General features: G+C 39.6%; 1 protein-coding gene across 5 annotated transcripts in view; it reads left to right on the top strand.

Annotated features, from left to right (window-relative positions):
* Positions 1 to 1245: 1245 nt before the first annotated feature.
* The window catches only part of ca8 (carbonic anhydrase VIII), a 33485-nt gene continuing 22889 nt past the window's right edge, over positions 1246 to 11841 (top strand). Inside the window, exons 1-3 of one of the 5 annotated variants that reach the window (XM_046052536.1) lie at positions 1246 to 1563; positions 8781 to 8972; positions 9159 to 9283. In XM_046052536.1, the coding sequence (XP_045908492.1) occupies positions 1491 to 1563; positions 8781 to 8972; positions 9159 to 9283 (390 nt within the window). In that variant the 5' untranslated portion in view covers positions 1246 to 1490. The remainder of the gene's footprint in view (positions 1564 to 8780; positions 8973 to 9158; positions 9284 to 11841) is intronic. The other 4 variants (XR_006825481.1, XR_006825482.1, XM_046052535.1 and 1 more) reach the window with 4 other exon arrangements.

Genomic DNA, 11841 nt, shown 5'->3' with positions numbered 1-11841 from the left:
TCAGCTGTCTTTCTGAGAGTTAGATGGAGGGTTAACACCAGTTTGCCCACTGTACCTTCAGACAGGCTGGACTTTCAAATGAGTGGCACTTTCCCACAGGCCCACCCGTCCCCAATGAGTATGACCTGCATGTTCTGCTTTTAGATCCACAGTGTGGAAACAGGGACGCTCGCCTGCATTTAGATGGCTCTGAGGACAATTTCCTGATAAGGAATGTGGGGCAATTAACATCAGCAGCCTGGAGGACGTGGATTAATAAGGGAAGCCATTTAATCAAGGAAGAACAAAAGGGACTATTAACTATTCATCCCTCTTTACCTGCTGCACATGCTTTTGTACAAATAACCCCAAAAAGCTAAATACATTTTGTCTAGCCATCGTTTTAATTCAACCCAGGGGACATTCAAGAACAAAAATAACAACTAACAAATAACAAAAAAAGTGGTTTTAAAGTTATGCTGTTCATTTGTGTATCTTACAGAGTCGTTGTTGAATGTCCTTTGGATGTTGCTGGAGTGTCTGGTGTTTGTAGCTGTATCTCTGTGAACGTGTTCTGTCAACATGCTGCTGTTTTGGTCAGGTCTCTCTTGAAAAAGGGAGTTTAAAATCTCAATTATGTCATCTGGTTAAATAAAGGTTAAATAAAAAGACAATAAAACAAAATCAGAAGAATCCAGTGTTTAAAAAGTTTCTCTGTCCATCTTGAAGTCTTCGAGGTCAAAAGTTTGGCCATTCACTTTCTGTTTCTGCCTGTTTTCACACCCACTGCTGTTTCCTACACCCAAGGGTGGGACTGTGGCCTCCGACAGAAACACCAGCATGACCTTCCTGCCAGCATTCCAACACACACACACACAAACACACACACAGCAGAAAAGCTTACATAACATGCATGTCAAACTACAACCCGAGAAACATTAGGCTAATTGAAGGAATAAATAATTTAAGCCAAAGCACTTAAACGTTTGTTTTCATGAATAAAAGGAGCACAGAGGGAAGGTGGACGAGAAAGAAATACTGATCTGTAATGATCTGGAAGAAAGCCAGAGTGAGCGAGCACACCTGCAGTCTGCAGAGTAAAAGAGAGAGAGAGAGAGAGAGAGAGAGAGAAAAAACAAGAAGGCAGAGAGAAAGATAATAGCAGAGCAAAGTGAAGAGAGAGGAAGAGGAGGAGCAACTGAGTAAATAGAATTACAGAGAGGCAGCGGAGCTCCACACACATCATTTAGTGGCTGTAAGGAGACAAGAGCAAGAGAGGTCATAAAAGGAGAAGGGAGAAAAGAAAAAAAAAACTAAAACGGGGAGAAAGAGAGAAGCAAAGAAAAGAAGAAACTAAAGACAAAGTGAAAAGGGCTGAGGGAGTTGTTGCTCGGCTGGGCATCCATCCAGCACACCGCAGAGACTTCAGCTTGTGGCCAAGTGAACGGACAAAACCAGTGTGACTGGGAGCCTACTGGGAGAGACTACTACTGAGCAGACTGCCGAGCACCATGGCTGACAACGTGAACGAGGAGTCAGATTATATCCCGGGGAAAGATGAGCTGGACTGGGGCTATGAGGAAGGTAGGCTGGTCCTCATGTGCAGGGATGCTGGGAAACATATGATGTTAGCTAGTATGAAAAGTTGAGGCTCCAGATGGGTTTTAAAAGGGGGTCTGAGCCCAAAACTGTGAGGTTTTTCAGTGTTGGCACATATTGTAGATGCCTGTACCCTGTATATTTACTAACTTACTCTAATACAAACAGCTTTTTATTAATGAAAGCTTTTTAATGTGAGGGTGGTCCTTGTTCCTCTGCTGTACAGGATGAGATGCGCTTTATATCAAAGCAACAACATTAGTTTGTTTGGAATAAATGTAACAAGGTAGAAAAAGTACAAGGTCTGTAGTCTGTACTGAGTTCCTCAACATTAATTACAAAGGTGTAGCTAAAATCAAGACAAACATAATAATAATAAATAAAAAGATAAACACATGAAACTATTTATAAATGACAGTTTTGCTGTCATTAATTTCTTGAAACCACCTGCTCTGTGGTGGATTTAAAGGGGTCCTCCAGCATTTTACGATTGCACTTCTCTAAAGTCGGCCAACTTTAAAAAGAATGGTCAATCTATTTTCCAAACTCTATAGGATGTTTTCAGGCAGGAGATGTAACCTGATCCTTTGATTGCTCTATTCGGGCGTCCCCGGGAGAGGATAGCCCCTTTAGAGGAAAGAGAGACACGATTGCAACCTTCATAATGTCATTAGCATGCAGGCTAATGCTCCTAAACTGGAGAAATCCACCGGCTCCCAGTTATATTTCATGGTTAAGAGATGTCATAAAGCACTTAAATCTAGAGAAACTCAGGTTTATACTTGCGTGATTCTGCTGATAAATTTGAGAAAAGTTGGCGTCTCTTCCTGGACCATGCTGAATGTAACCTTTAAATTTGCAACGTTACATGAAGACACACAGTCATTATCGTTAATTTGAACTCACTGCATCATTAAATCTTTGGGGATTGAACTCTTGCATTTATCTATTTATTAACTTTATTTATTAACTTTTTATATCCTCTCTCAATCATTTATTTATTATCTGTCCTTCCCTCTCTGTTTGTAAAACACAAGACTTAACTTAAGTGTTTCTGTAAAACAAAGGTTTGGTCAAAATAGATGCAGCAGTGGCCTAGATTTTCTTGGATCCTACAATTCCCATAGTGGAACTCCCTTGTGTCTTTGATGGGAGGGGCTGCTGTTTCAGGAAGTGTTTCTCCCTATTCTGTATTGCCATTTCAAATATTCCTTTAAAAAACATTTTACTCTATATCCTGCAATTCCCACAAGCCTTGGCCACCATTGCTGATTTGCACACTTCAACAGTACAGTTTTGAACAAAACACGGTTGAAAGGGAAAACCGCTGATGTATGTGCCAATGGCCAATTTATGTTATAAATTCAAATATCAAACTGTCATAGTTATGATAAAATGAGTTCATTTAGTTTGTGTTGTTTCACTCTGTCTTCTTACATTGGTGCCTTTACTGAGCATCGAGGGATGCACTGTGATAACTGCACAATTCTTACTGTAAGTATTCTGATTTGTAACACTTTGTGTGCATGAAGTAGACGCTAATGTATGACTTATATTAAATATCACCCATGTCCTGTGGAAACCTTTTGTTCTAAAAGTGATGTTTCATAAGTAGAAGAATAAGTAATTGGATGTTTCACTGGCAAAGATAGTCTATTTAAACTTTCAAACATATTTTAATTGATTACACGCTGTCATCAAGAGAACCATTTTATCCCTGTGAGATTAAAGACATTCTGCAGGACACTTGTGATGTGAGGTTATAAAGTCTTTATTAGAATGGACTAATGAAATAATTGGCCTTCTGTTCTAAAAGTGATGTTTCATAAGTAGAAGAATAAGTAATTGGATGTTTCAGTCTATTTAAACTTTCAAACATATTTTAATTGATTACTCTTTACGCGCTGTCATCAAGAGAACCATTTTATCCCTGTGAGATTAAAGATATTCTGCAGGACACTTGTGATGTGAGGTTATAAAGTCTTTATTAGAATGGACTAATGAAGGAATTGGCTTTGGAAAGGACTACAACATGAAATAAGCCTCTAGCAGCAAAAAGTCTACACTATAATAAGATAGGGGTGGTGATGGAGCAGTGGATAAGACACATACCTTTGGTGTGAGAGATCTGGGTTCAACTCCCTACTGTGACTGAATCTGCAACAAAATACTCACAGTGCCAGATGAATGGCGGTTCCTAAAACCTGTATATATTGGGAGTTTTAATGTGAAACTTCAGGTGAATCAGTTTGATTGAGCTACGTGAGCGGGCATGTGTCGGACCAAGGAATGCAGGAAAAAAATTCTAAGCTTCTATACCCGACAGGTCAAGAGTTATGAGCAAAAACATATAGTATCCAGTGTTTATAAATGCTGGCATTGTTATTTAAGACATAAAAGCTTTGGGGTTTACCGCTGACCAACGAACAGGAACAAGGTAACGAGGTAAAACTGTTAGCGGCGTGGCTTGGACCGACCACAGGCAGAGCAATCCAAGAGTCACAAGTCAGTGTTATCTAAAGTTATTATAAGAATTATTCACAATTTCCCTCAATCTGTCTGGGATTTCACTGTTTTAAAATAGTAATCCAACTGTAATGGATTACTTTTCACTATGGATTTCTTCCCATAATGAAAACCAACATCAAGTCAACATAATAAAGAGACATGAACCTGTAATCCCTTTAACTGTAACCTCATTATAGATACATCTTCCAAATGTATTTGGCAGAATGCACTGACTGTTATTCAGAAAACCCATATTACACTTAATATCCGTCTGTCCTGCATCACTTTTGTTTAAAGATGAGAAATAATATCGATTTCAACTGATTTAAATAGCTGTGAGAGGGCTATGCTGCAGCTCTAAGCTACTTTCTGTTGCTTTCAGGTCACTGTTGAACCACAGCAAGTTTTAATGATATGTGGCTAAATGAGTAGAGACAGGGGCAACACAATATTAGCACAGGAATATGGTCTTTCAATTGAATCTGTAATGGTTTTACACTTCCAGGTGGCACCACCTTTTGACTCTGATCTGTGGAGTCAGTAAGTTCTTGTAAACATTCATGTAAGACTCAACCTTGTAAGATTCCCAGAGAACATTGATATCTGCCAGCCTGACGCCTGAGCTACTGTTTCTACCTTATCAGGACTGTTACATGAGAGAAATAACAAGAGCTGGACGGTCAGGCCCCCTATTAAGTTTCTTTAAAAGACAGGTTTTTCGTTGCTGGATGGTTTGCCTTTTCAGAATAGTGGCTTTCTTGCTCATCCTGTGAGAGTTTATCTGGGTTTTGGAGATCCAATAAAACATAAGGTCCAATGAGGTTTTGATTGCATTCCTATATATAATAGTTTATATGTGACAGGTGGCTTCACCCCTCATTGCTTAGGCGTGAGTAGTCAGCCAGCGTGGAGCGTCCGTCTCTGCAGTGGTTGCAGAAGAAATGCATACTGTGAGGAGTCGAGTTAATTCTCTTGGAGGCACACGGGTGTACTGAGCTTTCCCGAACACGATACTCACCAAATGTGTTTGTTTCCTTCCTTAAAAACACATTTGGGCTCCACACATCTTACAATGGTCTCATTGTGCTGTTTTAGTGAATGTGGTCAGCAAAAAGCTGAAGTGAATCTAGACCTGTGTGTTCTTTTCTTCACTTAGTATCACTTTCTCTGTGTTTCTTCAGTCTGTGTGAGTGCAAGAAAACGTAAGCTGATAGCAAGTTTAACAATCCAAGCAAAAGTTTTTCACCTCCTGTTGTTCGGTCAAAAATGAAGATAATACAGTGTGTCAGCTTCAATTTATTTTTATTCACTTTAAACTCCCTTCTCTTCTCCCTTTCTCCTTTTCTCGCTTTACAGCAATTCTCTCATTGCCACAATCACAGCAACAAATCCTGTTCAGAGCAGAGAGGGGATGAACGGAGGCGTAGAGGGAGGAAAAGGCAAGGGGGGGTAGCAGGCTTATTTTCAGTCTAGACTTTAGAGAGAAGAATGGTTTGTGATTGAAACCAATGTGTTACTAAAATGTCTCCCACACAACCACACACACAGGAACTGGCCTCGATATACATTTGTTCTTAGAGAGGATGATGAACATTGCAAGGTGAAGAAAAAAGGAGAAGGTTGAGGGTCATGCACTGACAAAAAGTCCACTTTTAGTAACTTTTACAAGAGCTTTCAAACACATCTCACAGTCTTCATCACTTCATCAGGACAAACTTGCTTTTCCTGTTCCTGGCTGGTCAAGAATGGACGTCCGCGCTCATTAACACTTCACAGGAAACTCAAATTTACAACAACCCTGAATGTCTACACGAAAATTCAGTTTTGCTATTGTGCTGCACTGCCAGAAATGTATTTTACATTTTTAATTAATTTTAAGTGAGTAGAGAAAGAAGCTGAGCAGAAAAGCACCCCAAAAATCTACCAAAAAATCTTTAAAGGAATACTGTAGCTTTTAAAAAAAAAAAAAAAAATCACATATTTGTCATCTTACTTAAAGTGAAACAACACGTTCTCACTCCTGACTGGTCACATATTAACGCTTGGTCAAGGCCCTTTGGCGTTGCCTTTTAACGCCCTGGGTACCATCCATCCATCGTCAACCGGTCGCGGGGGGCCGGAGCCAATCCCAGCTGACATCGGGCGAAAGGCGGGGTACACCTTGGATAGGTCGCCAGTCCTTCGCAGGCGCCCTGGGTACCCCTTCGCGTAATTTTTAGATGTTTAAGGCTCCGCACTCAAGTTAGGAACGCTTAGCAACAACAAGTATTTATAAATATGCAACTTCTGGTTAGACTTTCAAAAATAAAACGCTAGCGTTTCGAAACGGCACGTTGTTAAAGTCATGAAACGTTGGAATTTGGTTAGGTTTAGGCACAAAAAGTACATGGTTACGGTTGGGAAAAGATCATGGTTTGGGTTAAAATAACTTCGTAGGTCAGTGAACACGGAAGTCAATTTACATAACTCATGTAACTTAAATAAATAATATACAATGCTGACTTTTTGTTTCACAAGGGACTCGGTCTCCTGGATCAAAGTCGGGGTTGTGGCCCTCCATCCACCCCGACCTCCTCCTTCCTCAGTTTTTTCTGTTAAATATCATATACCTGCCTTTAGCATCAAAAACCGACGCTACAGGGCTTCCCACGCTGCGTTGAACTGTGACGCTACAGGGATCCCCAGTGCGTTACAAACTGACGCCAATGGGTCTTGACCATGCGTCCATATGTGACGAGTTGGGAAATGAAAACGGGTTGAGTGAGCATAGGAAAATTAATCAGTTTTGTCCATGTGTGTTTAACCTAGCAGTATAGCTCTGTGACATGTTTAGACTAGCTTAACACAGAAACTGGAAGCAGGTGGAAATAGCTAGCCTAGCATTGTTAGCGACTACAAAGCATAGACAATGTAGAAATGTTTTATGAATAAAAAAAACCCTGAGATATTGTGATTTAACAAGTTTAAATTGCAAACATGATACAGCATATAATTTTCAGTTAACAGTTTTAGGACTGTTTATTTTTTCATCAGCATTTGACAGAAGCTAGCTGTTTCCACCCGTTTTCTGTCATTCTAGCAAGCTATATGCTAAACATACAACAAACACAGAACTATATAACTAATAACAGAAATGAAATTGATATTTACCTTTTTCATTGCAGACATGTCATAGAACGAAAAGCACAAGTGTAATTGTAAAATATGAACAATATTCATATTATCCGGTTGATGGCAGCCAGGTCCACGGCCACAGTTTTGTTAATTTTCTTTTTAAGCTTTCTTTTTAAGCTTTTGGGTTGTCCATTGGCCCGCGACCTTGTACGCAGGATAAGGTTTTTATTGTTTTCCTTTGAGGAGTTCTCACTACCAGATATGGAGAGGCAGAACATATTATAGTATATGATTATTGGCACTTAGGTTAAGGATCTGAATACTTTCTCCACAAGAACGTGCATGGCTAAATAAAAAAGAATAAAATGAATGATGGCTGGTTAAATTCCATTTAACTGTTATGGTTTAAATGTTCTTGTGCATGCTGGCTCACTGTCATGGCTTACTGGGATACTTGAATGAAACAGAGCTATCTTTAATGTTATCAGTAACACGTGTGCTTTTCTTTCTTATTAATGTTAAAATGTCCGCTGTGAAAAAGGCTCATTACTCCAGTGTATACTGTGTAGGCTACTTATTTAAGGAAAGCCGCAAATTAATATTCAGTGTTGGGAAGGTTACTTTGGAATTGTAAGAGGTTACTGATTAGAAGTAGTCCTATTTTAAAAGTAACAGTAGTGTAAGTATTTCAAATACTTTATCAAAGTAAAGTAACTTATTACATTTAATTCCTCTTTGATTACTTTTCTAAATTTCTAATGAATATTTTTAACTGTTAACCATCATTCTCATGTGAACCAATTAAAAGCATCAGAATAGGATCAAACTTCACAAAACGGCTGTGGCTGGAAATGGCAAAGGAAGACATAGTGCACATGAAAAAACATGCAGAGCAACAAAATGAATATTATTCAACATATAGCCGAGCTTTTTAAAGAAAATATTCAGATGTAAACCCCGCTGTTATCATGAACATTTACACAACTTTAATTTAATTACACATTTTTTCCTAGTAACTAACAGATTACAGTTACTTTTATTTTGTAATTAAATTAAAAGCCTGTCCCTTTCACTGGCCTAATGTGGCTACACAGTTTGAACAATAAACACAGGTCTCAATAAGATGCCTGGTCAGGTGTTTATAGAGCCCACAAGGTCACCTGCTTGAGTTACTTCTAAGCTACTTAGATCGCACATACAAATATAAATGTTAAAACGTTTGTCAATAGGGGCATGCTACACACAACTTAAGATTGGTTAGATTCTCAATTCAGTTAATTTTATGGAAATTATTAGAGATTTACCGGTATAGTAAACGAGAGATGGAAAAAAGCAATAAGTAATATACTGGTTGGGATAAACAATTTGATAGACTATTTTCCACCTTTGCTGAGCAAGAGTTTTGCATGAAAGGAATTAAAAGGCCCACATAGACGCCTGTCTCAAATATAGGCAGGGCAACTAAAGTTTTAAGGTATGTGACTAAATGACAAGTAACCAGGTACTTCCCAACACTGTCAATATTATATGCTAAGACATGGACATGTATGGTACGTGAAATGTTTCTGTTTTTTACTCAGGTGTAGAATGGGGACTCCATTTTCCAGCAGCGAACGGCGAGTACCAGTCTCCCATTAACTTGAACTCCAGGGAGGCTCAGTATGACCCGTCCCTCCTGGATGTCGGCTTATCACCGAACTACGTGGTGTGTCGAGACTGTGAGGTCATCAACGACGGACACACTGTCCGCATCATACTCAAGTCCAAGTCAGGTGACTAACAGCAACTTGTCAATACTCACCACTCTTTGATATATGAAGGCAGGATGCGTGTTCTGTTTTTTCAGTCACTGTGGGTTATTGGTGAGTGACACTTTCATGCATTTTAATGTCATCCAACCAGCTTTAATGACCCTTCTCTCACTTTCACGCGTCTTGTGCTTCCTGTGCTGTTGCCAGTTGTCACCGGTGGTCCTTTGCCTAGTGATCATGAGTATGAGCTTCATGAGGTTCGATTCCACTGGGGCAAAGAGAACCAGAGAGGATCAGAGCACACTGTCAACTTCAAGGCTTTCCCGATGGAGGTAGCGCACACACAAACACAAAAAAGGCCATGACCATGGAGTGGGGTGCACTTTCAAACCAGATCAACGCCCTCTAAAACAGACTACTAAGCTTTCATATGCTTACACTTCTGGCATTAACGTTTGTTCTTCAGATAACTTCGTAAGTTGTTGAGTCCCTGAACACCAAACCTGTTTTATCTTGTCTAACAAGAAACAAGCTGGGTTTGTATGAGTTTGTGTGTCAAAGCAACCTTTAGGTTTGGTTGTGTCCATCCACATGTTTGTTAAAGTTCCCCTCCCCCCTCAAAAACATGTGCATGTTTATGTCCCCTAAAATGTCAGACCTCGACTTTTGAGTTGTGTCCATGCAAAATTTGTCACTAGTAAGGTGTCTTCTAAAATTAGTCACTTTCATCTCCACATCTGCTTTTAGTAAATCTCTTGAAGACATTTTTAGACTGGAGTTCTTTTTAAAAGCTAATCTATTTTAAAAACTTGTCATGTGTTTTGACTCTAAAAATCCTTGTGGCCTGTTTTTGAACTCACTCATAACTTTTACACTGTGTTCCTTAGTGTTTTCACCGTGGTCCTATTTGTTCGTATGTTGCCCTTGCTGCCCTGCTGCCAATTGTGAAATAATATAATGAGAATAATCTTTATTTAAAGAGCACTTTTAAAACCAATGTTACAATGTGCTTAACATGAAGCAGGTAAAACATAAAAAACGGTAAAACAACAACAAAACCAATTTGAGAAATAAATCTCATTTCAAAATAATACTTGTAGAGGATTATCCATCCATCCATCAACCGCTTATCCTGCGTACAGGGTCGCAGGGGGAGCTGGAGCCAATCCCAGCTGACATTGGCCGAAAGGCAGGGTACAACCTGGACAGGTCGCCAGTCCATCGAAGGATTATCAAAATATCCAAAATAGGTTGGGCGCCAGAATAAACATAATCCTAAAATGTCACTTAAAACGGTCAATTAGTAGGATATTCGCTACAAACATACACCAATAAAAGAAAACCACCAAACACTAATTCAATCACTCCAAATAAAGTTGATTGTATTCAAAGTCAAACCACATAGTATGCAAACACAAAATCTTACACTTCCATTAAAGCAATAAAAGAACCTTTCAAAATATATCATTCGTATACAAAATTAAGCGCACAATTCAAATGATAAAGAAACAGACTAGTCCTCCAACATGCCACTGTGTGTGCGCTCAGAGGTGTGTGTGTTCAGGGGAAATTAGGCAGTAAAGTCCATCGAACCGAAAACGTAGCAGTTCAGTTTAGTTCATTTGAGTTCTGGTGAGAGAGAGTGTAGGTGTGTAGTCCAGTTCAATGGGAGGCAGAAGGTAAGGTCCTGCCTACAGCTGGGCAGGAGGACAGAGTAGCCTGGAGAGTTACAATAGGGAAGACTTAGCTTTGCCGTGTCCACCAAGACAAGGAAGCTCCAAGCTGCAACAGAGCACGTTAACATGGTTGTTCATACCTGCTCCAGGGTTCAGCACGGTTTCCTACAGTCGTTTGTTGCTCATTTAAGTTCACGAAGTCTGGACAGTTCTTGGTTCCACTGCTTCTCCAACACTTCTGCATGCGTCTTAATTTCACTCCAAGGCCAGGATGCCTCAAAACTGGGTTAATTCAACATACTTCCTCTAAACTTCTCACTCCTCTGTTCTCCTCCATGAAATGTTTGTCCTTCCCTTCCCCCCAGCTCACAGGTAAGTAATTTATCTCCTCCTGCTCAAACCACACCCCTAATCAAAAGCAAAAGGCCCACTCTGACACTCTCCTGCTACATACTTCAAATAAAATCATGTAGGATCAGGGAATGCTCTTCGATAGGAGTATATTTTAACAAGTTCACTGATTCAGCCGACTTAATTTGCTCGGGTAGATTATTCCAGAGCCTCGCTGCCCTTACTGCAAAGTCTCTGTCTGCTCTCGATTTCTCTGGAACAAATAAAAGCCCCTTACCCAAGGATCTCAACAACAGAGTACTAGTAGGTCAGCAATATAGCAGGGGGCAAGACCATGTAAAGCCTTAAATGTAATCAGTAAAGTCTTAAAATCAATTCTAAAACATACGTGTTTGTATTTATGTTTTGCTAAGTTTATGTCTCTTTAGCCTGTTTGTCCGTGTTTCTTTCATACTCTTCAATCTCTGTATGTTTATGTGGAAAACCAAGTTAAACAAAACATTAATCATAGCATTTACAATGTGTCTGGAGGGGAACCTTAACATTACACCGATAGCTTGAAAGAAGAGTATTAGGTCAAAAGGGTTGGGTTAAAATTTGGTCAAAAATTGTGAAAGTGAAAATGGGAGAACATCTTAACTTTAAGTCCAACTGACATGAAACCTGCTATGCAAAGCCAGCTTTTTAAATAAATAAATTGTTCAATATTTTGGGCAGTAAATGTATTCTCTTTCTACCCAATATTTAAAAAGAGAAGATCAACACCACTCTCATGTCTGTGCAGTTAGTACGGAGCTTGAGCTGGAAGTGATTAGCTTAGTTTAGCACAAAGACTGGAAGCGGGGGGGGGGGGGGGGGGAAGA

Source organism: Micropterus dolomieu, linkage group LG06, assembly GCF_021292245.1.
Source record: "Micropterus dolomieu isolate WLL.071019.BEF.003 ecotype Adirondacks linkage group LG06, ASM2129224v1, whole genome shotgun sequence".
Taxonomy (NCBI): domain Eukaryota; kingdom Metazoa; phylum Chordata; class Actinopteri; order Centrarchiformes; family Centrarchidae; genus Micropterus; species Micropterus dolomieu.
The sequence above is the reverse complement of the archived record's forward strand: the minus strand, read 5'-3'. Positions and strand labels throughout refer to the sequence as shown.